General features: G+C 42.3%; 1 protein-coding gene across 13 annotated transcripts in view; it reads left to right on the forward strand.

Moving 5' to 3' along the window:
* CDK7 (cyclin dependent kinase 7) overlaps positions 1 to 26,123 on the forward strand; it is a 34,496-nt gene extending 8,373 nt beyond the window's left edge. For 5 of the 13 annotated variants that reach the window (XM_074812342.1, XM_074812347.1, XM_074812345.1 and 2 more), the window contains 6 exons: positions 2,873 to 2,991; positions 4,025 to 4,124; positions 5,986 to 6,072; positions 12,499 to 12,648; positions 14,287 to 14,434; positions 25,555 to 26,123. In XM_074812342.1, the coding sequence (XP_074668443.1) occupies positions 2,873 to 2,991; positions 4,025 to 4,124; positions 5,986 to 6,072; positions 12,499 to 12,648; positions 14,287 to 14,434; positions 25,555 to 25,604 (654 nt within the window). In that variant the 3' untranslated portion in view covers positions 25,605 to 26,123. Of the gene's footprint in view, positions 1 to 2,872; positions 2,992 to 4,024; positions 4,125 to 5,985; positions 6,073 to 12,498; positions 12,649 to 14,286; positions 14,435 to 17,670; positions 17,890 to 18,336 lie in introns of those variants that run through there. The other 8 variants (XM_074812343.1, XM_074812346.1, XM_074812350.1 and 5 more) reach the window with 6 other exon arrangements.
* Positions 26,124 to 26,873: the final 750 nt, after the last annotated feature.

Consider the following 26,873-nt stretch of genomic DNA (forward strand, 5'->3'; position numbering starts at 1 on the left):
AGCATTTGACACTGTCCCACATGACATCCTGGTCTCTAAATTGGAGAGACTCGGATTTGACAGATGGACCACTCAGTGGATAAGGAACTGGCTGGATGGCCGCACCCAGAGTTGCAGTCAACGGCTCAATGTCTGAGTGGAGAGCAGTGGCAAGTGGTGTTCCTCAGGGGTTGGTGTTGGGACCGGGGCTGTTTAACATCTTTGTTGGAAACATGGACAGTGGGATCGAGTGCACCCTCAGCAAGTTTGCCAATGACACCAAGCTGTGTGGTGCGGTCGACACGCTGGAGGGAAGAGATGGCATCCAGAGGGACTTGGACAGGTTTGAGAGATGGGTCTGTGCAAACCTCATGAAGTTCAACAAGGCCGAGTGCAAGGACCTGCACATGGGTCAGGGCAATCCCAAGCACAAATACAGGCTGGGCGAGGAGTGGATAGAGAGCAGCCCTGCAGAGAAGGACTTGGCGGGGGTACTGGTGGATGAAAAACTGACTATGAGCCATCGGTGTGCACTCACAGCCCAGAAGGCCAGCTGTGTCCTTGGCTGCATCAAGAGAAGTGCAGACAGCAGGTTGAGGGAGGGGATTCTGCCCCTCTACTCTGCCCCCACCAGACCCCACTTGCAGTAGTGTGCTCAGCTCTGGGGCCCCCAGTATAGGAACGACATGGACATGTTTGAGCGGGTCCAGAGGAGGCCATAAAGATGATCAGGGGGCTGGAACACCTCCTTTATGAGCACAGGCTGAGAGAGTTGGGGTTGTTTAGCCTGGAGAAGAGAAGGCTGTGAGGAGACCTTATAGTGGCCTTCCAGTGCTGTAAAGGGGGCTACAGGGAAGATGGGGAGGGACTGTTTATCAGGGACTGTAGTGATAGGACAAGGGGTAAAGGTTTTACCCTGAAAGAGGGTAGATTCAGGTTAGATACAAGGAAGAAATTCTTCACTGTGAGGGTGGTGAGACACTGGCACAGGTTGCCCAAAGAAGTTGGGGCTGCCCCCTCCCTGGAAATGTTCGAGGCCAGGTTGGACGGGGCTTTGAGCAACCTGGTCTAGTGGAAGGTGTCCCTGCCCATGGGCAGGGGGGGCTGGAACTAGATGATCTTTAATGTCCCTTCTAACCCAAACCATCCTATGATTCTGTGATATTGCATGCCATATAACGCCATGCTCAGTGCTAAAAAGTGGGGTGGAGGAGAAAGGGGGTTTTTTGACTTCCAACGTGGCTGTTACTTAAAGACTGGGTATCAGTCTGCTGGTGGGAGATGAATGTTTTCCATTGCATTGCTTTTTTGTTTGTGTTTTATTCCTCTCTCCTTTATCTGTTAAACTGCTTTTATATTGCTCCTAGAGTTTTCTTGCTTTTGCTTTTCTTGTTCCTCTCCCTGGTCCTGCTGAGGGTGGGAAGGTGGGATAAGAACAGAGTGAGCAAATGACTGTGTGGGTGCTTCACTTTTGGGCAGAGGTCAACCCACAACACACTGTTACTGTATTAAACTGTATCACTTCCATGATTTCTACAGTTATTTGAAACATCCGCAACGTCTTTTTATTGTTCATTTGTCATCTATGCAGTTAAGACAGACCTGCTGTTCCTGCAGCAAAGCTAAAACCTATCAAGAGGCAGGTTTTTTTAAACTCTGCAGCTTAAATATGATCATATTCAAATGGGTATGTTTCACTATGATTTTCATGTATGATGAAATTCTTGATTTCCTGTTGTGGTTTTTTTTTTCCTCACAATGTAGCCTTACAACAGAATCAAAAGCCTGCATTTTATATTACTGTTATGGCACACCTGCCAGGAGGTTCATTATATGCCTGTATTGTGGTTTGAACCCAGAGGGCAACTGAGTACCACGCAGCTGCTCACTCACCCCCTCCCCCTCTGGAATGGGAAGGAGAAAGTAAAACAAAAGGCTCTGGGCATTGAGAGGACAGGGAGGGATGCCTCAGCCACTATGGTCACAGGCAAAAGACAGGTTCCTTAGGAGAAGAAAAAAAAAAAACCAACTTCAATTTAATTCAAACACTAACAATAACACCACTCAACAGACAGAGTGGGACAGTGAGAAACTTTACCACATCTTAAAAACACCCTCCCCCGCCCCTCCCTTCTTCGTGGGCTCAGTTTTACTTCCAAATTCTCCACCTCCTTACCCCCAGTGACACAGGGAATGGTGTTACAGTCAGTCTGCCTCTCCTTCTTCCTCAGGGGGAGGACTCCTCGCATTCTTCCCCTGCTCCAGCATGGTGTTCCTCTCACAGGAGACAGTCCTCCACGAACTTTCTCTGACATGAGTCCTTCCCATGGGATGCAGCTCTTCATGAACTGCTCCAGCGTGGGTCACCCTCACGTGTTGCAGTCCTCCCAGCGCCAACTACAACAGCGCGGGCTTTCCACAGACTCCCAGCCTTTGGGTGCAGCCACCTGCTCTGGCGTGGGGTCCTCCCCGGGCTGCAGGTGGGCATCTGCTCCACCAGTGACCTCCATGGGCTGCAGGGCACAGCCTGCCCTCTCACCACGGGCTGCAGGGGGGTCTCTCCTCTGGCGAACCTCTCCCTGCCCCGCTTTCTCCTCTCTTCCACTGACCTCAGTGTTTGCATAGGTATCTCCTTCACAACTCCCATGCTTCCTCCTGGGTGCCCCTTCTTAAATACATTATCACAGAGACATGGCCACCATCACTAATTGGCTCGGCCTTGGCACAGAGGTGGGTCTGACTTGGAGCCGGGGGAGCTTTGAGAAGCTTCTCGCAGGGGTCACCGCTGTAGCCCCCTCCCCACTATCAAAAACCCCACCACACACATAAACCCAACACAAGTCTGTTTTTATCAATACTGACAAAATTAATGCTTTGCTTTCTGTACTGACAGGATCTTAAACCAAATAATTTGTTGTTAGATGAAAATGGGGTTTTAAAATTGGCTGACTTCGGCTTGGCAAAATCTTTTGGAAGTCCAAATAGAGTTTATACACACCAGGTAGTAACAAGGTAAGACGTTCTATTTTGTTTCTTACATAGTGATTCTGTAGCTGTTTTGCAGTGTCTCTTGAAATAGGTCATGTCAAATCAACATGTTCAGAGTTTGACATCTAGCTCATGTGATACGGCTGTCATGGCAAGAGCTTCATAAAGAAAATACAAGAAGCATTGTTTAGCAAAGTCTGTAAGAACTGGTATAATATGCATCCATGGGGGTTGTTCTGGGGTATGATACTTTTTTGAAATGCATGGAAATAATAAGTATCTGCCTATAAGCCTGGCTTTCAGAGCAAGACAGCTGTTACTTTCTGTTAATCATGAGACCTAGAATCCTTTTTTGTAGCTAGTCACATTACCTATTATGAGACAAAGGTTGAACCAATTAAAATATATATTGTTACTTATGGCATGCACATTTAAGGTATGCTTTAGAAAGCAGGACTGCAAAATATGTAAGTTACTTCCTTTTGTCTGCTGTAATGCTAAAGCTATTCAGGCAAAGCTGGTTTGTTTTAACACCTTTCTTCAAAAGGCAGAAATGCTACGGTAGTTTCAAATGCAGCATGCATCAGATCACTGCATTAAACTTGATTGTTCTTAGGCAGTGAAAGTAGCTGTGTTACAGAACTGCTGTCAGGGTTCATTTTGCATAAAACTAGTCTCTGTACTTAGGTCTGTTGGTATGGAGATTTTTGGAAGCTGTAAGGAATTCTGTCTTTCTGTCATTTCTTAAAGTTTAAATGAAATTTTGGTTTATAACATACAAAACCTGCCTGTTAACTACTTTTTTCCTTTGTATATCTGTTAATCAGCTCAGTTGAAACTACTTAATTTGTGGTTTTATGTGACCCTATGGTGAGAAATGCACAATTTTGTTCAGTCCTTCTTAAAACACTTTGCAGGGTAGAGTACAGCTCCTCAGTGTCTGAAAAATTTATAGGCAAGAGCAGTGTCTTCTTTGTAGTTCTTGCATTGCTACAATATATAATATTTGACATGAGCAAAGCCAGGTGATTTTTCCCGAAATGTGTTTTCTTTTCAGGTGGTATCGGGCCCCAGAACTATTGTTTGGTGCTAGAATGTATGGTGTTGGTGTCGATATGTGGGCTGTTGGTTGTATTTTAGCTGAATTGCTCCTCAGGGTAAGTCTTCAAATGTATACGTTTTGTATTTGCTCTTCAGTGCATTACAACTTTGTATATGGTCCTTCTCTCTCCTTCTAACAGCAGCAGGTGAAGGCAGTTAGGCTATTTAGGAAAGGAAGGAGAGGAGGGGGGAAAAAGCTTCCAAGAGCTTGCTAACTGTAAGGAAAGTGAAGTTCTGGAATAGACTGAGGTTCCATAAATATCACGATCATTGAAAGTCTTTAAAAACAGCACGGTAAAAATATTGCAACAAACTTTCACAGTCTTGCTTTGGGGAAGTTCAAGTAAGTAACTCTTCCAGTCCTGTAAGTGTTCTCTTTTCACACAGCCTTCTATCAGTTTTCATTTGCTATCCTTCTAGAAATGTGACATCACAGATACATACATACTCTGTCCCTTATACATGGTTTCTCAATAACTAAGTAATTATCATCAGTACCTTAATTGTGGATTTTTTTGTAATGAGCAGAAGACTGATATTTTTCTAAGCGTTGTTTAGTTGACAATACTGGAGTGAAGCTGAAGGTTAACATTAGACTAAGCCCATGCCATTCCAGAGTATGGTACACAGATGTAATGGTCCTTAGGTATGTTTTACTGAAGCAGATCATTTATTATGCAGGTCTTCAGAGAAGATATGCAAGTGTGAGGGGGGAAGTGGAGGGTAGGGGCACAGACACAGCTGTAAGCATGAAGTAGCCTGCAGTATAATTTATCTTCCACAAGCATGTGGTTTCTGCTTGGTTTTTGCACTGTACTTTCAATGTTTGTGTGGCCATGTCATGAACTAGACTGGCAAATTGGTCTGTCTGAAAGCACCTTGAAAGAAATCTTTTGCCTTGGTTTATCACACAAACAGCTGTGCTGGTACAATTTGTTTGGCAGTTTAGAAATGGAAATGTACAGTGGCTGTTCAAGTAGCACTAGTGATGTGTATGTAAGTATGCATTTAGACCTGCTAAAGTTGGATAAACTTAAAGTCAGAAAGCAAATTGTTGAATTCTGTTGATTCTTTGGTTTCTCACAAAGCAGAAAATGTGTTATGGTTCAGTTTTATCACAATGATAGTTTTAAGTGTATCTGTCCTTTTTCTTCCTGAGTTTACTGAGTTGAGGGATAATGCAGCTTCTGGGAGCTTAAGGAATTTATTCAAGGGGCTTTCATGACATCAAAATTTAGTACATTGCCTAGTAGAAATGTTCATTACAGTCTTTCTATCTCACTTAGTTAAATACTGCCTCTAATTCTTCATAATTTTGCTTTGGTCACAAAGTCCCTTTTTTCTTGCATTTTGTGCCTGATGCGCAAACTACAAATTGAACTGGACAAATATCGCCTTTTCTATCTTGTGCTTAGTTTAAGTGAGACGTGACACTGATTAGGCAGTTTCCATCCTAGTGGGTCACTACTTTCATCTATGCTGTGATCTCATTCCATCAGTCTAACTGCTGCTTGTGTAATACAGTTATAATTCACTTTAAATGTTTTGTATGAATATAAAATGTAACTTAAGGGAGTAGATGATGGAAAGATTGCTGTGACCAACTGACTTTCAACTGGCAACTGAGGTGTAAAACCTATCCTCTCCTGTGTTTAGTTCTTCTATGTTAATGTGGTGGTGGTCTAATCTCATGTTTAGCTCTCAGCTATTAAGTCAATGATATCAAGCCTGTGTTGCAAGAAACCTTCAGAATCTAATAGGGCATCACTAGGAGGCCTCAAATATTCAGTGTACTTCTTTGTGGGTAGCTGGTATACACAGATGTTTTGCCCTGCAATTATGAGGGTTAGGTCAGAGCTCCTCTCTCAACTTGAAGTTCAGAAGTTAATTCAGTCAACTGCTGTTGCCTTCTTCCAGGTTCCTTTTTTGCCTGGAGACTCTGATCTTGACCAGCTGACAAGAATATTTGAAACACTGGGCACTCCAACAGAAGAACAGTGGCCTGTGAGTCCTTTTGTTTAACAGACTGACATGAGTTTTACTTGATATTCTATTTAAGCTTTTGAAATTAAGTGAGGTAAGTAGATTTGCAGAAGGCAGCTGCCTGGTCTCACAAAGTGGAGGATAAGCAGCTGAGTTTCTCTTGGCAAGTCTCTGGTCAATATAGCAGTGTGGTTAGCATTAAGCAATAGTAATAAAACTTCTGTGTGTATCCACAGTTTCCCATGGCTATTGGTGGGAAATTATTGTTGTTGCTTAATGGTTTTGAGATACTTGATTAATTAGTCTGCTTTAATCACTTTCAGAAGTAGGAGCAATTTGTAGGGATTTAAGTTGGCCTGAATACATTATAGTTTTGGGATACAGTAAGAAATAGCAGACTAACAGCTTTAGGGATAAACAATTTATCTCAGAGTAACAGTACTACAACAAATGCAGATTAGTAGTACAATTATCTCTGAGATTACAGTAAATTAAATAATACCAGGCCAAGCTTAGTGTGAGGGCACACAGTGACCTTCCTAACCCTGGTTATCAGGCAGACAGACAGGAAGCTGGGTATAACTTCTGATGAGTGACTTGGGCCAGCTGACAGGCACAGGGATTCCTGAATTCCCTGATCAGACTGTCCTTTTTCGTAGTTGAGTTATGGAAGTACTTTCTGGACTTGCTAACCAATTATCATATCTCACCTCTGCTTTTCCTCTGTGCCATTTTTTCTTTGTGCGAAAGGGGACTCAGATGCTACCTTAAGTAGTGTGCAGTCACCAAATGGAGCTATAGCCATGTAAGATGTCTGGTCACCTGGTGGTCTGAGCACAAGAGGGCAACTGAGCACCACGCAGCTGTTCACTCACCACTTCCCACCCAGTCCTGGGAAGGAGAAAAAAATGAATCAAAAGGCTCAGGAATGGAGATAAGGACAGCGAGGGGTCACAGGCAAAAGACAGGCTCCTTAGGGGAAGAAAAAGGACATCACACTATTTCAAAACACTAACAACAATGACACTTAACAGACAGAACAGGGCAGTGAGAAACATTACCATATCTTAACACCTCCCACAACTCCTTCCTTCTTCCTGGGCTCAGTTTTGTTCCCAATATCTCTACCTCCTCCCCTAGGGGCAGGGGATGGGGGTTGCAGTCTGTCCATTGCCTCCTCCTCCAAGGTGAGGGGAAGCACTCTTCTGCATTCTTCCCCCTGTTCCATATGGCTCCCCTCTCATGGGAGAGATTTCTCCATAAACTTTCTTTGGTGTGAGTTCTTCCCACAGGCTGCAGCCATTCCTGGGCTGCTGCGGCACGGGTACCCCCCAGGAGTTGCAGTCCTCCCAGCGCCAGCTACAGCAGCAGGGGCTTCTCCTCCCCTTAGAGTCCTGGCCTTCTTCAGGCACAGCTATCTGTTCCATTGTGAGGTCCTCCACAGGTCACAGGTGAATCTCTGCTCCTCTGGTGACCTCCATGGATAGCAGGGAGGGCAGCCCTGCCCTCTCACCAGGAGATACAGGGTGGGTTTTTGCCCCGGTGCACCTTCCCCGCTTCCTCGTCCTTCCTTACACTGACCTCGGTGTTCACACAGGTGTCCTTCTTGTAACTCTTCCTCACAAGTCCCAACCCCCTCTCAGGTTTTCCTTCTTAAATCGCAGAGGCATGGCCACCATTGGTAATTGGCTCGGCTATGGGCAGAGGCAGGTCAGACTTGGGGGTGAGGGGTGTGTTGTCTTTTGGAAAGCTTCTCACAGGGGACCACCCCTGTAGCCCCTTCCCCCAGTACCAAAAACTCTGCCACAAAACCCAGCACACATCAGTCACCATATGGAGGAGACTGTATAAGGCGATAGCAGCCCCACATTTTCACTCCTTGCTTATGTAACTGTGGGGAAAGTATGGTTGTCTTGCCATGGCATATAAGGCCAAGACTGATGTGAACACCACCCACCTCACTGGGAGTGTCAGGTGTGGAGAGGAGTCTGATCATGGAGTGATGAAGGGTTAAATTGAGAAGACAGTCAATAAGATGGTGTCTCAGGAAACCATCGGAACAGTGTGGGTCAAAAGCCAAGTACAAATCTTTAACATGACAACCAAAATGAGTATGAAGCCACTCAAAATAAGGATAACAACTCAGTAAAAACATAGGATATTCCATATCCCCCTACTGGTGGGAGGCCATCCTGAAAGGGATTCCTGCCAACCACGTTTGACTTTTTTTTTTGTTCTAAAAACACTTTCCCTGATTTATTTGATCTCTGGTACCATGATTATTAAGGTTTGTTGTGCCTGCTTCTTTGCCTGCTCCGATAGTCAATGCAAGTCTTCATGTTGCAAAAACCATTCAATTAGAGAGAAATTCATACTGATAAAGGTATGGATGATATGGTGGGTTTGGGAATGGAAACAGGAGAGGGACTTGGAGATGTGGGAATAACGTTACACTGAGAGCTGTCAGAGCATTAGCGCAAAGGCATATAGTATCAACAGAGTGAGAAAATATAAGGGTCATACTACAAAAAGGTTAACGCAGGCATATGAGACACTGACTGTTGATCCACTCGTGTAGGTTCCTTAACTGATACAGAGGTATCTCCCATTTAAATTGTTTACAATCCCACAGTTAACTGTGATGTTCTGCTCTTGGGTTATGGAAGTATAATAGAGTCTCAAAGAAGGATTCCATACTGGGGAGCTGTGGGGTTTTTCTCCTACCACTTTTAAAGTAGTGAGGTTCCATAAGCAAGGTCTTCCTGTTTGTCAATACAATTTGAATACATTCAGTTCACTGCATTTGAAGGTGTATTTCACAGTGTGCTGCAACCTGGGCTAAAGCTTTAACAGTGGGATAATTCCAATGCTCATGGAACCAGTGAGCTACCATGGTGGTTCCACATTCCAAGTTGCAGCTTTGGGCTAAGGCTTCCTCAGTTTCATCTGCTGGTATTGGGCTGCTACCAGCTTCTCATGGGTGTCAGTGTCCACTATCACTTCCACCCCTCTGATAGCAGCAGTGTCATCTCAGTCATTCCACCTAGCCTCAGCCATGGGGTGAGCAGAATGGGATCAACATGGCCCACAAAGTGTGCAAATACCTTCCTAAAGAAGATGACCGCTCATTTCTATGGTAAGAGTGTGGAAGGAGCATGCTTTCCAAGAGGGAAGGTCACCCGGTGCACCCAGAAGAACAGTATGGGCAGAGGAGTGAATGACTAAGCAAAGGCTCGGGAATTTTAGCTGTCTGGGCAGTACCATCTTAGTTGGCCATAACGATTTGGCCATCAGTGGTACAAACAGTGGAATCACACCCAAACCAGGCATTACTGCAAAGGCTTGATGAGCCATCAGTCAACCAGGCACCCTTCTGTGGGGTGGTGAAAGGAGGGACTTAGGTAATTGTCAAGTCTGACTGATTGTTGGTAGCTACAGGGGTGGGAAAGGTGAGATGGGTGGGAATACAACGGTTGGGGCCTGAAGGTTGGGCTCCAACAGTGGTGATGGGGATACCAAGAACCCAGTGTTGAGTGGCAATATCTTGAGTTCATCCTTCAGGGAAGGGAATGTTGTGAAGGATGTCACGAAGAATAGAATGTAAAACCCTAAGAGTAAGGGGATGATCCCTGAGGAGTTTGTCAATGTCAGAAAAAGTAGCAAGTAAAGCACGCTCCTGTTCACGATACAAGGCTTGTGCATTTTACCACCCCTTGTGTTACGATCCAGACAGGGAGCACATAGAGTCACAGAATCACACAGAATCGTCTAGGTTGGAAAAGACCTTGGAGATCATCTAGTACAACCATTAACCTAACACTGACCATTCTCAACTGTACCATATCCGTAAGTGCTGTGTCAGCCCCACTCTTACACACCTCCAGGGATGGGGAAGTCCTTCCTTCTTCCTCCAAGCCAGGGGGAATCACTCTTCTGCATTCTTCCCCCTGCTCCACGTGGTGTCCCTCTCACAGGAGACAGTCCTCCACAAGCTCTCCCCACCGTGAGTCCTCCCCACAGGATGCATTCTTCTCGAGATGCTCCGGCGTGGGTCACCTCCACGTGTGCAGTCCTCCCAGTGCCGAACTGCAACAGCGGGGGCTGCTTCTTCCCACAGAGTCCGGGGTCCTCCACAGGTCGCAGGTGAATCTCTGCTCCTCTGGTGACCTCCGCGGGTAGCAGGGGGGTCAGCCCTGCTCTCTCACCACAGGATGCAGGGGAATCTCTGCTCTGGCACACCTCCCCTCCTTCCTCCTCCTTCCTTCCACTGACCTCAGTGTTCGCATCAGTGTTCTTCTCATAACTTGTCCTCAAAGTCCCCCAACCCCCTCTCAAGTTCCCTTCTTAAACACGTTATTGCAGAGGCACAGCCACCGTTGCTAAATGGCTTGGCCTTGGCCAGAGTTGGGTCCAACTTGGAGCCAGGGGAGCTTTTGAGAAGCTTCTCACAGGGGGCCACTGCTGTAGCCCCCTCCCTTGCTACCAAAAACCCCACCACACAAACTCAACACAGCTAGGGAATGGCTGGGGTCCTCAGTCATCTCAGGGCACTTTTCTTTGAACATAAGCTGCTGATGCCCAAAAGACAAAGTCTGTAATTTTCATGTGGAATTTGTACTCAGATTCTGGGCCCTAAACTGAGGGTCTGGACTTCTGATTCTGGAATTTGGATGGTAATCCTTCCCTCATATTTGCAAGCCAGGCTAAGTAATCCACAGTAACAGATCCGCAGTAGCACTTGCTTAATTTGTCTAGGTGTATGTTTGTTAAACGGTGTGTAGAGATACTTGTGGTGCCTCCATTGGCATCATATTCAGCTTCAATAATTGATGGCATTTGTAAACCTGATCGGTCTTCAGGAATTTGATGTATCATCATTTGAATCCAAATTGAACCAAACATTTCTTTCTCAGTCTTCTTGGTCAATATATAAATATGCTTTATGTATTTTTGTTGCAGTAACTCCCTTTTCTGTAGCTTCCAGCTGTCAGTCAAGTTTTTCACGGGCAGGTGCTGCCACCAGGGGGAACACGAGGCACTCTAATTTCTCCAGGCAAGCCTGAACACAATACAGGCAGTGGCAAGTGTCTTGTCTTAAAATGCAGCCTGAGTATCCTGCTGGGCTTGAACAAATTCTTTTTGTAGGGAGACAGGTCACGGTTTGGCTGCAGGTGCATGGTGCTCAGTATTTCTGAGACAGCAAAAAGGAACAGGCAGAGTACCCTTCATGTTTTTGTCTTTCTGAATTTCCCTAATTAAAATAGCTAGGGAAAATGGAACAGGTACTTTCCTCCATCAGAGAACCTGATGTCTATGAGCAGGGCAAAACAACCAATTAGGGCACCTGCTACAAGGCTGGGTCAGGTAATGATGCTGTGTACCATATCCTGTTTCTGACGCCAGAGGTGGCCCAGCCAAGTTACAGCTTCAGGGTATGGTAACAGAGACCAGAGCAATAGTTTTAGGGGTAAGCAGTTTATCTGAGAATAATGGTGCAGTAACAAATGCAAATCAGTAGTATCGTTATCTATCATTATCTGGGCCAAGATGACAGTAAATCCAGTACTTCACTAGTACTGGGCTAAACTTAATGTTAGGGCACACAATGACCTACATAACCATGGTTATCAGACAGGGTGAGAAGAAGTGGAGCATGGCTTCTTTGGACGTGCAGCTTGGACCAGCCAATGGGCACAGGTGGTCCAGAATTGCCTGATCAGACCATGTTCTTTTGTAGTTGAGTTGTGGAAGCACTCTCTGAACTTGTTAACCAGTCATCACATCCCACCTCTGCTCCCTCTCCATGCTGTTTTTGCTTTGTGTGAATGGTGCTTGAATGCTATGGTACATGATCACCAAACGGAGCGATAACCATATGGAGAAATATCATGTAAAGTACTACTAGCCCAACACAGTTCTGTTGTTGCTCTGGGATTCTAAGTGAAACGCATGAAGATGTTTGCAATGATATTTCTGCTTTCTTTAGAGAGGAAGAGTTAAGATACAGGTGGAGAAAGGAGAGAATAGGAGATTTTCTGGCATGATAGAGTTGATGCATGCCCAAATTAATTTGCAAACCCATGCATTTCAAGAATGGAAACAGTTACTTTTTCAAGAATGGAAACAGTTACTTTTTCAAGAATGGAAACAGTTACTTTTTCAAGAATGGAAACATTTTCCTTTTGGACTGGTCACCATTAAAGCAAGGAAAGACAGATCACTTGGAAAAGGAAAGTGTGAAACAACTGTAACAATTATTTTTTTTAAAAAAAAGTCTTTTTGACCTACTATTCCTACATTTATTTTATTTCAGTGACCAAGTGTTAGCAGGGTGTTTTGAAAGATAATTTGCTTCTGCTGAAAGACAGCCATATGAATTTCCCTTTCTGTGAAAAGCTGAACTCTTTCTAACTTGAAAAACATACATTCCATTTTTGGTCTTTGTAGGGGATGACAAGTCTTCCAGATTATGTCACATTTAAGTCTTTCCCTGGAATGCCTCTTCAACATATCTTCAGTGCAGCTGGTGATGATTTGCTCAATCTTCTGCAAGGCTTATTCACATTTAATCCTTGCACTAGGGTTACGGCTACTCAGGTATAGTATGTCCTAATGTTCGTTAACCTACTGTTAATATCAGATGAATGTGCTTTGAAGCCCATAACCCCATTTTGAAATGAAATGTCATTTATCTCTGTCTATGAAATACTAGAAACATGGTTCCAGTGTTTTATAGAGAGAACTCTGAAAGGCATGAATAATGCTGACTGATCATTCCCAATATAGAGGTGTATGAGTCACGGCCTTCAGAGAGTTATTATATTTGACATTCAAAATTCAGTCACCTAAAGCTTGAAACTTTAATTCTTAACATAGCCTGCCTTATTCCCTGGGTTTGAAAGGTTTTCATCCTTATTTCATCTAGTCTCTTCCTCAATTTAATTTAAACTTGTTTGATTCTTTTTTAACATGAAGTTCTGTGGTGATTTAAACCAGCATTTTGTCCTGAATATCCTTTTCCATTATACATGGGTGAAACTGGTCTCAATTTCACTACTCCTTGATGGGGAGAAGTGAATGAAAATCTTGCAGAATGTTCTAGTTCAGAATATTGATTTCTGCTATGAGGAAGATACAGCAGATGGCAGTTTCAAAACTGTATTTCTGTTACCTTACACTGTTAGGGAAGCATGCAAGAAACAGCTGTCCTTTAAGGCCAGGACTCCCTCATTGCTTGTTAGACAAGGCAGATCCCAATCTAGGGGATCAGTGCATGTGTTAAATATCTTTTTGCCAGAAGACTTTTTCAGAGCACATTCAGGTTTTTTTGATCACCAACTTTCAGTATGTTTCCAAATAATCAGTTGTGCTATGCTTGGGACACCTCTGTACTAGTTCGTATGTATGAAATAATTTTATAGGTCATATTTTAGGATGGTGACTGGAACATTGAATATATATGATTTTTCTAGTCTAGTATTTTTATTGACAATGACACAGTTTAAGGCAGGAAAAAACTTGCGCTTACTGTATTGACTTGATTCATAGCAGGCATTGAATACCATGTAACTGATGTTAGCAAGAGTAATGATTATGTGGGAGACAGCTTAGGTTCTTTTCCTTAACCGTATTTTATGGAAGCTGTGGAATTCCTAAAAATTAAAATAGGGTATGTAATTCCACTACATGAAATAACCCTGCTCACTTGTGTTTGTCTTCTACTCTAATTCAAACTACATTTTTCTCAGTTTACAGTGTAGAAACTGCACAATCAAAGAAATTTTGGGGAAAGACCTATCTTAAAAGCTATCAAAACAGCTGGTGTCCAGGTCTTGAATCTGATCAAGACTTCCGACACATTCTTTTAATCTTTCCTCATTCCTACTTTCTTCTTTATCCTCTTGTTTCCTATCTGTCTATTCAGAGTGTAAGCTCTTTAGAGGTAGAAACTTGCTGTTTGTACAAGACCTTCTGCAGTGTAGTCTAGAGTCTTGCTAGATGTCTGAGCAGTAGTTAAAAATAACAGTACTCGATTATCTCTTGGCTTACAAATCAAAGTGCTGTGGGTAGTCAACTGAAAACACAAAACCTTGATTTGTCCTAAGGCCACCTTCTAGTGTAAAAGTGTCCAAGTATTCTTAAAGTCAGTGCTTTATTTCATTATAACCTCTTTGTAGATGTTGTTCTGACACTTTATACGAATTACTTGCTTATTTTTCTTCCATTATCATTAAGGCATTGAAACAGAAGTATTTCAGTAACCGACCAGGACCCACTCCAGGAAATCAGCTGCCAAGACCCAACTGTCCTGCAGAAGCTGTAAAGGAGCAACAAAATGCACTTTTGAATTTGAAAAGGAAAAGAACAGAAGGAATAGATCAAGGTAACCTCTTAATGTTTCACCTGTTTGAAAATAGGAGCTAGATGCTCAGAAAGAATGTGATACTTCCAGTGTTTCAGAACAAAAACTCTCTGAGTGAACTACGTCCCTAGGCACCAGCACCAGCTGAAGCCCTTTAATGATTTATGTTTTAGAATAATTGCTTTGGGGTGAGAATGACTTTGTTCTGTGTTTGAACAGAACTGGTACAGAAAAGGCTCTTTTATGATGCTTCAGAATCTATTTGTTAGAAGAAATATATAATTCCATTAATTTCTGTAGTGGAGTGTGGTACTAGCCAGTAAATTATAGGCTACTATGATGCCCTTTATTTCTTTTTTTTTCTGAGACATCTTACTGAGATGGAAATAACTTTACATCCTTTAAAACAAAAAAAGCAGGGTGGGTGAGAGAGAGAGAAACATAGCATGTTATTCTTTCAAATGGCAGACTGGAGAATGTAAATCAGGTTCAGAAGAGAGATTTCTGCTCGCTCTCTCTTAGACTAAGCAAATTACCTGTTAAGACCATCTGGGTAAGAAACGTTAAGCACATTTCTGTGACCCTTTTAAAAGGAAGCTGATTCCTTCACATTTACTTCTATGTGGAGCCTCCAGTCTTCCCTGAACAGTAGCATGTACTTCGTATCTTCTTGGCGAGAAAAGGTCTGAGCACTCCAGATGGGCATCTGACACTAAATTACTCAGACCTTCTAGCTGAGAGGCAAATATTGGTTCTTAAATTTGGAATTGGTCTTCTTAACAGTTGGAATAAGCTAGATAGCAGTTGTCAGGTTAGCATCAGCTTTTTGTTATTGCCAGCATGAGACTCTGTTTTCATATAAGAGTGATGTCTTTTTGGAATGGAGATGCATCCAGGAAAGTGCATTTCCTCTTGAATTCAGAGACACCGCTACATTATCAGAGTTAAATTTACTTTTTAGGCACTTTGACTTGTTTCTTAGTCTGTGTCAAATTAAAAGTAAAATGTATTAGTTCACTAGCTTAAGGTTCTAATCTCAAAGAAAAATTTAATCAGTTGACTATTTGCATGCTCTTTGCTGACCCCAGTACCATGGGTCAACTAACATGTGGGAACTTGTCAAGTTACCATAGCTTAGGTAATTAATTTAAACTTTTTAGCTCCTTTTGGAAGGACCATGTGAGGGTCTGTGATTAGTACAAGGAGTACATGCCTTAAAACATGCCTGTTAACTAAAAGACATGAAAGAGGAAGCAGTGCTTCCTTGAGTTCTGTGACTTAACCATTTGAACATTTGACAATGTTCATTTGATAATGAGCAGATCTTCCAGAGCTGTATCAAGCTAGAACACTAATTGCTTTAACGTCTTTCCAAAAGTCTCGTCTTCAGCAAGAGGAAATCAGACTTTTGTGTTAAATGCCAGGAGTTTTGAGATTGGCTATAACTATGGCTATAACTAAGGCATTTAGGAAGTCAGCATTACTTTTTGAGACATTTGAGTATCAGTATAAAAAGCAGTATCATTTCCACTAAGTGGAAATGGAAACATGATGGATTTTTTGATGTGAATTTTCCATTATGTTCTGTTACTGCCTTATCTAGGCTGACAGAACCAGAGGGTCTCAAAGGTAGGTCCTCTAGTGCCAACGAACATTAAAGGAGAGAGCCAATGTTAGAGCTAGCAAATCTGCTACCCTGGATTTCATTTGACATCCTTACATGGTGTTATCATCTAAAGTTAAAATCTAAATATTGGTTTGGACAAACAATCCTACAGTCTTTGTTTAAATAAAATTTGAAGGACAGTATATTTTTATTGCTTTTGGGGATGGAACTGTCCAAAAGTCATTTCAAAGAAAAATAAGTTGCATCCCCAAAATTCTTAGGCTAGCCTGTGCTTGCATCCTGCACAGTACATTCTCCTTCCCTTAGCCCTGTTGAGGTAGCACTCTGGAACTAAGCAGAATAGACTGAGTGATTACTGATGGGTACCCTCTTATAAAATGTTGGCACCAGGAGCTGGCTACTAGGAGAAAGAATTTATGCCATCCCTGTAAGTGCTGCTTTTCCACAAGAGCAAAACCTTATAGCCTGTGGGATGTGTTCACCAAACTTAAATGTGCAGCAGCTGTACTTCCCAGAAAACAGCCTCTTTGTTGTTAAGGGGAAACTATCACTAGATGGATGATTGCCTGTGAAAAGTATTAAGCATGCATCATTTCTAGCTATTGCTACCACTTATTTCTGATCAGTGATGTATGTGGACACACTAATGCTACCATGACATCATTGTCCATCTTCTTCACTCTGGCAAACAATCAAAAGCAGCATTCCTTCCCCAGGACAGTAATTTCTAATCCTATTAATCTTCATTTCTACAGAGCTGTAGGTTCACAAAACAGAGAGTATAAATGGTACAGCACTAAACTTTTCCCTGAATTAATGCAGTATTAAAGAATCTATCTAATTTCAGAACTATTCTATATTGGTTTGGAAAAAAAACACAAACCATTCTATTCATATCTAAGGTTAAGAATTTTTATTGTTTGAGCATTCATTTAAAGTTCATGGGTGTGATTCAATATCAGAGTATTTTAGAGGAGACCTCTGCCTATAGGGCAGGCAAAACCAGTTGGATCCTTTCATAGTAAGCTTCATATCCATCCCAGAAGGCAGCAATGGTTAATTCTACCTATGTTATAAATAAGTAGCGAATGAAGAAATGAGAGAACAAAATCTGGAATAGAGTCAGAAAAGTACTGCTGCCCTCATCACCTCTACAGCTGATACTAAACAAAGACATGGTTAAAGAACGAGGCAGAGACTAAAAGGGCTGTTGCTTCCTGCAGACAGCTAATTGCTGGGTAGTGACAGCTTGTAAGAAAAATCATTAAGAGTGTATGTGTGGTGGGGCAGGGTTAAGCCTTAGAATAGCTTGCCTTTCTTACATTTAAAAGTTGAATTAACTGGCTAGCTTTTTATACCAGCAAAGAAAAATACTTACATGTATCCCAGATGCAATTAACACTCAATTACAGGATTTGTGATTCATTTGGAGGACGTGTACTGGTTCAAGTGAACTTTGATCCTAGCACTCTTTCACAGATTCATTGGAAAGAGTCATCATGTACTGCTCCTGCAGCATTAAGCAGCTCAGAGTAGATGTATCTCAAGAAGGGTATCAAATGAATACTAAAACCTTGAGGAGGGGGCTGGACCCCTTTACTTTGATAACAATGTGATTTACACTTTTCAGGATTACCAAAAAAACTGATTTTTTGATTGCTGTGGATGGTGGATGAAAAAGAGTGAAAATGGCCTGAGTCCCAACCATTGAAAAAAACGCTGTAATAGTCACTGGATGGTTATTTTGTAATATTTTCATATGTAATATGTGAATTTAATATTTCCTTACTGAAACAGAGGTTTCATTAACCCTACTTCTTTTTCTGAATAAAAAAAACAAGAAGATTGCTTTCTCTGGTTTGCTGTCTTGTTACTTTGACTCGTGCTTTGAGGTGGTAACTGTCAAAGCTGCTTGCTGGCTACAGATTTACACAGAACCTTTATGCTGAGTCACGTGCTATCCTGTACAGATGGAGCAAAAGTAGAAGTAACACCCTTCTCACCTGGAGCTTAGATGTACATATGATTGTCTGCCAGCCCTATAATGTTGGAAGAAATGTGTCATCATAAAGGAAGGGCAGGATGCTTTTTTGTTCCAGTTAATGTGCCAGTGTATTAACAAATGAGTTTGCATGTGCTCTCTCAGCAGTCATGCATTAAGACTTTCCAAGGACGCATCTACTATATTGAAAACAATATGATGCACAGATTTAATGTGGTGTGTGGGGTTTTTTTGCAGACTCCAGTCTTCCAGGAGTAATTATCTGAGAGCATATAAATACTGTTTCCTTCACAGCCTCAAGATTGCAATAAGAGATGGAGGGAGATCCAGCTGGGAAAACTATACCAGCCCTCCTGTCAACCTGTGGCTGTTGAACAATTCATAGTGCATACACTGGGCTCAGCTCTGCCTGATTTCCAGCATGGCTGTGTTGCAGAGTGGCTGCTGGGTAACCAAACTTCTGCAGTGAAGAGAAAGAAGAGAGTAGGTGCTGTTGATGCAGCTTAACCGCATGCCCACCCCTGTTGTGCAGTGGATCTCAGGGATACCTGGTGAGCCATTGTCATTTTCCCACCTGTGAACCGCTTTCAGCATTCTGTTTTCTGATGTATATGGCAAGTGTATTAGTAGATGATGTTGAGGGTCGTAGAGGAAGAGCAACAATCTTCTTGCTCCCATGTTACTTCATTTTACTCCTACCTTGAGCCAATGTGAAGTATGCTGGCCTTGTGAGGGAGAACAGTTACTAGTCTTCCAGTGCCCTACTGTGTTCTGTATTGGTTGTTGGCAGTTGAATTTCTCACTAAGATCTAATTGACAGTGTAGAGAAAATGTTTATCAAATAACATTAGTTACCACAATTTTCACTGTCTGTAATCAAACATCATCCTGAACGCAGGCTGGAGGATTAAGAGAACAGCAGTCCTACTTCTCGCAGTCGTATGTACAAAAATATGTTAATCTGAATCGGAAAGAGAGAGTTAAGAGTATTGTAAACTTTTTTGCATTGAACTTACCAAGGCCAGCATTCTAACTGGACTTCAAAGCCTGGAAACCTTCAGCCCCTAAAACAGATACTGTATTTTTCAGTGAGTATCCTAACTATTGGATATAACAAATAGAGTTGCATGGCAGTGACAATTTAAGTATTGTCAGCTTTGCTTTGAGAGTAACACCATTCCCTTCTTGCTAAATGCTGCATGTGCCTAGATGATACCCTTCCCTGATGGAAACCTTTTCCAGCAGAACAAGTAGCAGTCCTCTAAGCTCCTATTGGCAAAAGTTGTAGAGTAGGCACTGAATTAGATGGGCAGTCAGTGTTTGAATGTATAAAGCACAGTTAATGTGCTCTGTAAGCGTGGGGTTGAAGAGAGAGGATATTTTGTGACCAAGGCTACTGTCTTGCATGCTTTTGAGTCATGTGTTTACCACAGCAGATGCTCAAAAATAGCAATGCTTCTGTATGATATAAGTTAGGAGCTGTTCCTTTCCAGCTCCCACGCTGCAATTCATTTGGCAAACTGTGCACTGCATGTATGGTTGGGGCCTGTTCTATACCATAAGCGTATACAGTAAGTCCTGTTTTCAGATGAGTTCTTGAACAACACCGCCTGTGTCAGGGACTAGAATTGCCTTTCTCTTAATGGTGGTGTTGTACATAGATAAAGTGTATGTATATCACAAAGTAAGATAAAATTAGAAAAAGGATCAGCACAATATTTTTTCTTAATCTTAGGCTTTTGGATGGTTTGATTTAACTTTTGTGACTTAGGTCAGAACTCTGGAAGGAATATTTGGGACTCCTGGTGAACATAACTTAATATGCAGTCATATGCTATTAGTCATCTAAATACTGTTTAATTTGTGATCTCGTTACCTTGTAAACTTTATGTCATGCTAATCATGCTTCAGCTTTGACAATCTATCTTTTATCACACCAACTCATTGAATATACAGCTGCTGCAATCTACTTGGCTTCTGTTCAGAACCACAATAATCAAGGACTGTTTGTTTTGAGCCTGGAGTGTGCCCACTTGTGCAGAGGTCTAAGTTGTACACTTGTGCAAACTGGAGCATAATCTAAATGCCTTCTCTCTTGGTTTGAGATGGTTCTTCTGCCCATACCACCTTTTTATCATGAGTTATGCTGTGTCTTCCTGAAAGGTTAGTACTCTGCAAACGAGGGCTCTTACCTCAAGACTTAATGGAATTTGAGTAATGTCTATGCATTGTACTGATGCTGTTTACATAATTGAATTAAAACTTTGTTTTCTTCCTTCCATTTTGTTGCCACAATAAATGTGGCAAAACTCATTGTATGAGTGCGCAATGCAGAACAGGAAGGTGCTCTCTGTTTTAAACAAAACTGATTTCATTTTCTCACAGATACCAGGATTACTTGTGGTGGCATGGAGAACAAGGACTGCTAGCTATGCTGTCACCATCTTGTCTTCCTGGTTCTCGATTGGTACCAACGCTGCGTGATCCCTGCAGCCTTTTTGTTTTGACAAAGAAGTCTCAGAGCCAGATTGATTTGTAACATACAGTTGTTGCTTTACATCTGTGGTGTGGTCTTATCCATGGTGTGGCCTTGATGCTGTCAGCACTCCAGGCAGCACTGCCAGTTGTTTGCTTTTACCTGTGTTTATTCTTGGCTTTTGTGACTGTTCTTTTTCCCTTGACTTACTGCATGTACACTGTTTGCTTAACTCCTGCTCAGCCATTTCTTCTGGTGCACAAATGTTTATGCTCCATGTGCTCCAATGTAACAATGCCTTTACAGAGCAGGTTTCACCTGTTACCTTTTAATATTAAGTTGCTTCTTCAAGGGAGGGGATGGGTCGTTACAGAAAAGGCTATAGTTAGGCCTGCTTTTCTTTGAATCCCTCTGTTGCCCCTTGGATTTCATACTCAACTATGTCAACTTTGTTTCTGAGGTAGAGGGTATTCTCTCCACATGGCTGTAATGAAATCACAGGATAAAACAGGGGTAGGTCTTGATGTAGCTTGTCAGGTTGAGATAGGGAAACTTCTCAGCTAAACTGAGTGCTTTGAACACTTTTGGCAGACTGTGTTTTGGCTTGCAGCTTGCTGATACTCGGTACTGTGTGAGAGACTAGGGAAGCCCACCACCACTACCAGGAAGGCTCCAGAAGCAGCTCTGTTCTCGCTAGCTTGGAAACTCCAGTTGGCCAAACGTTGTTCATCGTATAATGCCTATTTCTCATTTTCAAGCTTCCCCAAGAAGAGCTGGAATAAAATCTCAGTTTTGATGCTATTGAACTAGCCTCCTGTTATCTCTGTGGTCAATTCTAGTATTTTCTCTTTGTTTTTCTATTTGTGAGCAACTTATTCAGAAAATATCTATTTATTTCCCTTTAGAAACTCTTACTCTTTCAAAGATACGGACAGGGGGTTTTCCTTCCAAATAACCAAATCCAGAGGCAAACTGGATCAGTTTTCCCTGCCACTAGAGGCAATGTCTGACAGAGAAATAAGGCAGATGGTCAGATCTGGTAACAACTCTCTGACCTTAAACACTTACCTTTCTGAGAATCATCACTCTGCCAGCTTGAAGCTCCTTGTACAGATGGAAAACTGGGCTGTCTCTTAGCATGCAGCTTGACCCTGCTTAACTTCATATCCCTGTAGAACTTTAATAAGACCCTGTATATTGACCTTATCTAGTAACTCGGGGGTATGCAGGCTTCCTTTCTTCCATCTGTCACTCATTAACTCCAGTAACACAGTGTGTCTCAAGCTGACACCAGACTTCTTACTGCAGGCTGGTTACCTGAGTGTCAGAAATGTGTCAGTGTGCTGAGAAATGCTGATGTCTCCTTTTCTTCCAGCACAATGTTTTCCTTAGTGTCACTTGAGTTAAATGCCTGTGTCAGTTATTCATAAGGTAAAGGTATTAGCTGTGATTAAGAAACCTGAGACATCATATAATAAAATCCTGATTTAGGAATGAAAAGCTGTACTGCATACAGTTGCTGAGAATTTGGAAAGAATGACATTTATAATTGGAATTACATGGTATTGTGCTAAAAAGAGTCAACAAAGAGCATGCAAATGCAGCATCTGGAGAGTTCAGTGCAAAGCTGTGTAATATTACTGTTCTGTACTTTGACTATAAATATTAACCTACTCAGAAGGGTTTAGTTGGTGCATTTCCTTAACAGACAATGCAGGTTTTAATCCACTTTAACACTGGAGTGAAAAAACAACTAAGCAACCAGTTTATTAAACTATCATTCTCAAAATTAAAGGGTTTTTTTAAAGCAAGTTTGACTGGAAATACCAGCCTTGTGGGTTTTTTAATACTAAAATCTTCAAATGCTATGAAATGCTTTCTTTCAAGTCCAACAAATGTTTTAAAACATTTCATTTGATCAGAATCTAACCAAATTTGTCTACTTAAGTGCACAGATTTTCTTTTCCTTTTGATTTTTTTTTTTTTTTTTTAGTAACTGCTACCAGCTAGGAAAGATTGGTGTGAATTACAGAACACTGATAAAGATACAGTGGAAGATACCACCATTTAGCATTATGACCAACCTGATATTCTTGAAGGGCCAGTTACATGTGCATGTCTGACAGTCTCTGTTTGTCATCTCTGTAATCAGCCCCATCTCAGAGATTTATAGTTGCAGGTTGTTCTTGCCTTGCACTGGCAGGCCATTTGGTGTTCTCTTTGCTATTCTAGTTGCTTTGTGTGCCCCCCTGCAGATCCACACATGATCTTCAAGATGATCATTCAGTTATATCAGTAACAAATACTGTAGTATATGTCTGTTACTAGATCCCAAGCCAACTGATGCCCTTCTGAAAGCTTCTGCTGGGTGATGTAGTCTTCTGCCCCTAGAGAGGCTGACAACAGCTTGAAAGCTTAGATTCTAAAAGCTCTAACATCAAAAGATGACACAAAAGTTACATTTTTTTCTGTCATTGGACTCTTTGCAGCCATTATTGTAATGCACTTATTTATTTTTAAGCAGAGTAGCAACTGGAGAGTCAAAATAAGGAAGGTGTAGCAGCCAAGAACTCTGAGCTAAAAGCATAACTGGTGACTTGGTGCTCTTGGCAAATTCTGGCATGGGCCGTACCCTGCCCTTGGGCTTCCTGCACAGAGCCAAGCATTAAAACACCTCTGAGATGCTTCAACTGCTCATGATGCACCTTTGTGTCTAAGAGGGCTATTCCCACTTGCTTTTTGTCAAGCTGGGCTATACTATACTGTGGCAGCTGGTCCTGGCACGATTCCTAAGTACACTGGCTTTATGAAGATTTCCAAAGATTCTGGAAGTCCTTGGCTACCTAAGAGGTTCTGGGGAGAAGTGGTCCATAATCCTGGTGCTAGTACATACTTGGGAAGAAAAACTGAGGAAGTCATGAGTTTATTATGGCCTGCAGCCATGTAGATTGTGAGATGGAGATGGTCTTGCAGTCATGCACAAGTATAACTAAATAAAGTGGTAAATAAATTATTTTTACTGTCTGCTCACACCTTTGCATGGTGGTCCCCTTTACTGGAATACCTTTTCCACAGGAAACTATTCCAGCAAACAGCACAGCAGTTAGGTCATTAGCTGTGTAAGAGATTCAGTTTGGACCTGAGTGGTGGCTTCCAGAACACGTGCATGCACGTGCACAGACATTTCCCTTCCTTCCCATAACCACATTTTTGACTGGTGTCTAATTGCTAGGCTCAAGCAAAATACACATTTACCTAAAAATCAATTTCACATCTTTTGTATTTTAACAGGCATATAAAGTCTAAATTTACACTACAAATATGATCTAATTTTATGTAAGTGGCCACCATGATGTGTAACAGTCTGCTTTTGTTTTCCTTCTGATTTTATTTACATTTGGAAAGATTTTCTGTATTTCATTTCACCTGAAAAACAGCCAAGTGGTAGATTTCTCCTTCTCATTGGATGCAGACCTTTTGTGCTCCTCTCTTTGCCAGCTGGCACAAACCAAAATCCTTTAATTACTGAAAAATCTTGAAATTGCAAAACATTGAAAGCATCATTCCAAGTTGCAGCTTCACTTCAGAAGGTGTAAACAAAATGGCACAATTCCTAATGTTTTTACCCTAAAATACACTGAGCTCATTTATACTATGCAAATATTGAGGAAGCACAGAGTCCTTGGGCATTCCTGGTAAGTTCTGATTTCCCTGTACTATGCCAAAAAGCTTTCCACTTCACCACTAACTTTGAGTTCTCTATAGAGGTAGTAATACTGTATTCTTGTCACAGTGAAAGGGGAGAGTGAGCACCTCTGCTTCTGTTAGAATAATTCATGTAGAAATGAGTTAGGAATGAGTGAAGTGGATGCATGTAAAGGTGCAACATCTGCAAGTGAAAATGCCAGTTGGGATCCAAGAGTAGTGCCTTATCAGGTGACTTGAGCACTTGATGTGCCACAGAAGGTCACTGGTGTGTCTGAAACAGGGCTTGCTATCTTGCAGGCAGAGTTTTGGTAGACTGCCTGAAGGTAGGTGGATCAAAGTGACATGCTTCTGGGGCTTCAGGTTCTTCTAGTCTGCTCTGCTTGTATATAGAGTGAGGAAAGTGGCTTGCTCCGAGGGCACAACTGGCTTCTTACCTGGACTTTTTCTGGGAAATGGCACATGATTACAGTTTCTAACCAAACACTCCTTCATTCTTTGCTCCCCAGCACCTGAACTGAGACCAAAATTTTAACTCCATTCCTGGGTACTCCTTCGCTGTCTTGCTTACTGCAGGGCCACTTCTTGCCCCCGTTCCACCCAACTCATTAAATCACTGTATATCTTTGTAAAATTCTTTATACAAAGCAAGGCCAAAGCATCTTGTCTTTCTCTACTGAATCGATGGATTCCCTGTCACTTGAAAGCCCTAAGTCAGAATTAGCATCTCTTCAAAGAGGCACTCTTTACCCTGCCAAAAGGAACAGTTTGAGGCAGGAATTACTGGTTGAAGATTTCTGGCCAGTAAATCAAATTAGGGGAACAACAGCCTTTTCTGATTTCAGAATATGTATTTGATGAGTAAGCCTTATTCTAAGTGCATGGATAATTTCAAAGTGACAGTTTCTTTACATGCAGTCTGCTCATTGCTTTGCTATTAGCCTGCTTAATGCTTGCCAGCAACACAGCAGGAAAGTTCAGGCCTTTCTGGTGACGAATTTTTCACTTAAAAAGCCAAGGCGCACATCCCAGGGCTCTGGGGTGCTCTAACTGATTGCAAAGTCCATTACAGAGCTCTGCTGTTTCTTCAGTGCAAAGGCTGGATCTATTTGTGTCAGTGATAATGGTGCTGGCATTAACAGACCTGCACAGAGCAGTGAATTAATGGTGTTCCCCATCCAGTGAATGCTTGTTGCTGTCACAGACATGCTGACGTGGGTGTACTCTTCCACCATACCTGTATGTCACCTTCACCAGTCTGTCTTTGCAAGGCAGTTTTGTTTTTAAATTAAGCCTCAGATTCTCCTTCATGTTTTGAGTTGATTTTGCAGATGTGGAAATTAAACAAAGCCTGACCAGTCAGCTTCTCGTGACTGTATAAGAAGCCTGGAACAGAAATAGAAGATGAGCACAGTTTTGCTGAGTTCTTACTCTGCTGTGATGCTCGTGTTCCTGTATCTTAACCACATGCTTCAAGAACCTGACTATGTTTTGAAGTTAAAAACACCTGTGGTTTTCCATTGCCAGTTCACTGGCCACACTGCTTTCCTGTCTGTTGGTCAATTCTTGATTCATTCTCTTCAGCACGGCCTCTCGGGGGAGGAGCTGTTAATCAGAGAACGTGGGCTGAGACTTCTACCCCCAGCCCTGACTTGAGGAGTCCTCACCTGAGGATGGGGCTTTTGCTGCTCCTGCAGAGCAGGAGCATCAACCTCATTGGTGCCTGAACTGTGGAGGGGTCTTCTGGGATGCCTGCAAGCTGGTGTCCTTTGCAGCTCAATAACCAACTAGTTGATGCAATTAATCTTACAACAGTGGTAAATACCCTGTCTGTAACTGAGTGTATGCAGATGTTAGAGCACCATTAAAAATAAAGCATGTCTGCTTTTTATAAACTGTACCCTTATGGTAACTCTGGTCTCTTTGGTTCCCGCTATAACACCCAAATTATGTAACGCTGATTCATCATACAATCCGCTTCCTAAAGCATCGACTTTCTGTTTGTTTGCACACGAGGAAAGAGGAAGGGGATTTACGCAATACATCCTGCAATCCATACCAATTTCCTTTTTGGTGTGTGTAGCTACATCATCTACAGGTATATACCAGTATGTAGTTTAATGACTTTTAGTCTGACTGAATTCCTAAAGCTAGGGCATTTTGAGACTAAAGTTCCAAATAGTTACCTTAATTATTATAGCACACACAGAGAGGCAACAAAGCGGACAAGGCGAGGGACTCTTTTCAGAGAGACCCCGGTGGCTACTGTTGTGGCTTTGTCTGCAATAGCTAAGGTATCCTGTCATCACATGGGAAGCTGAGAAATGCTCAGCTACTGCCCGGTACTGCACTTGATTCCTAGCAACTGATGCTGGAGAAAGTATTTTGGAAACACTGGGGAAGATCTCAGCTCCTGTTCGGAAAGCACAGCCCTCAAGCCGTCCTTCACACAAAGGCTTTTCCATGAAAGTGCAGGCAGTGTAAGGGCCACGGGATGCCGCAAAGCACTTTGAACCCAAGGTTGGTGCATTGCACTGTTAAACTTAGATTTGATGCCTGGTCTTTTAAGGGCCCTCTGTTTATTTCTTATTCAGAGAGTTCACCAAATCCCAGCCGCTGAAAAACCGGTCTTTTAGGGGGTATATGAGCA

This window comes from Strix aluco, chromosome Z, assembly GCF_031877795.1.
Source record: "Strix aluco isolate bStrAlu1 chromosome Z, bStrAlu1.hap1, whole genome shotgun sequence".
NCBI classification, from domain to species: Eukaryota; Metazoa; Chordata; class Aves; order Strigiformes; family Strigidae; genus Strix; species Strix aluco.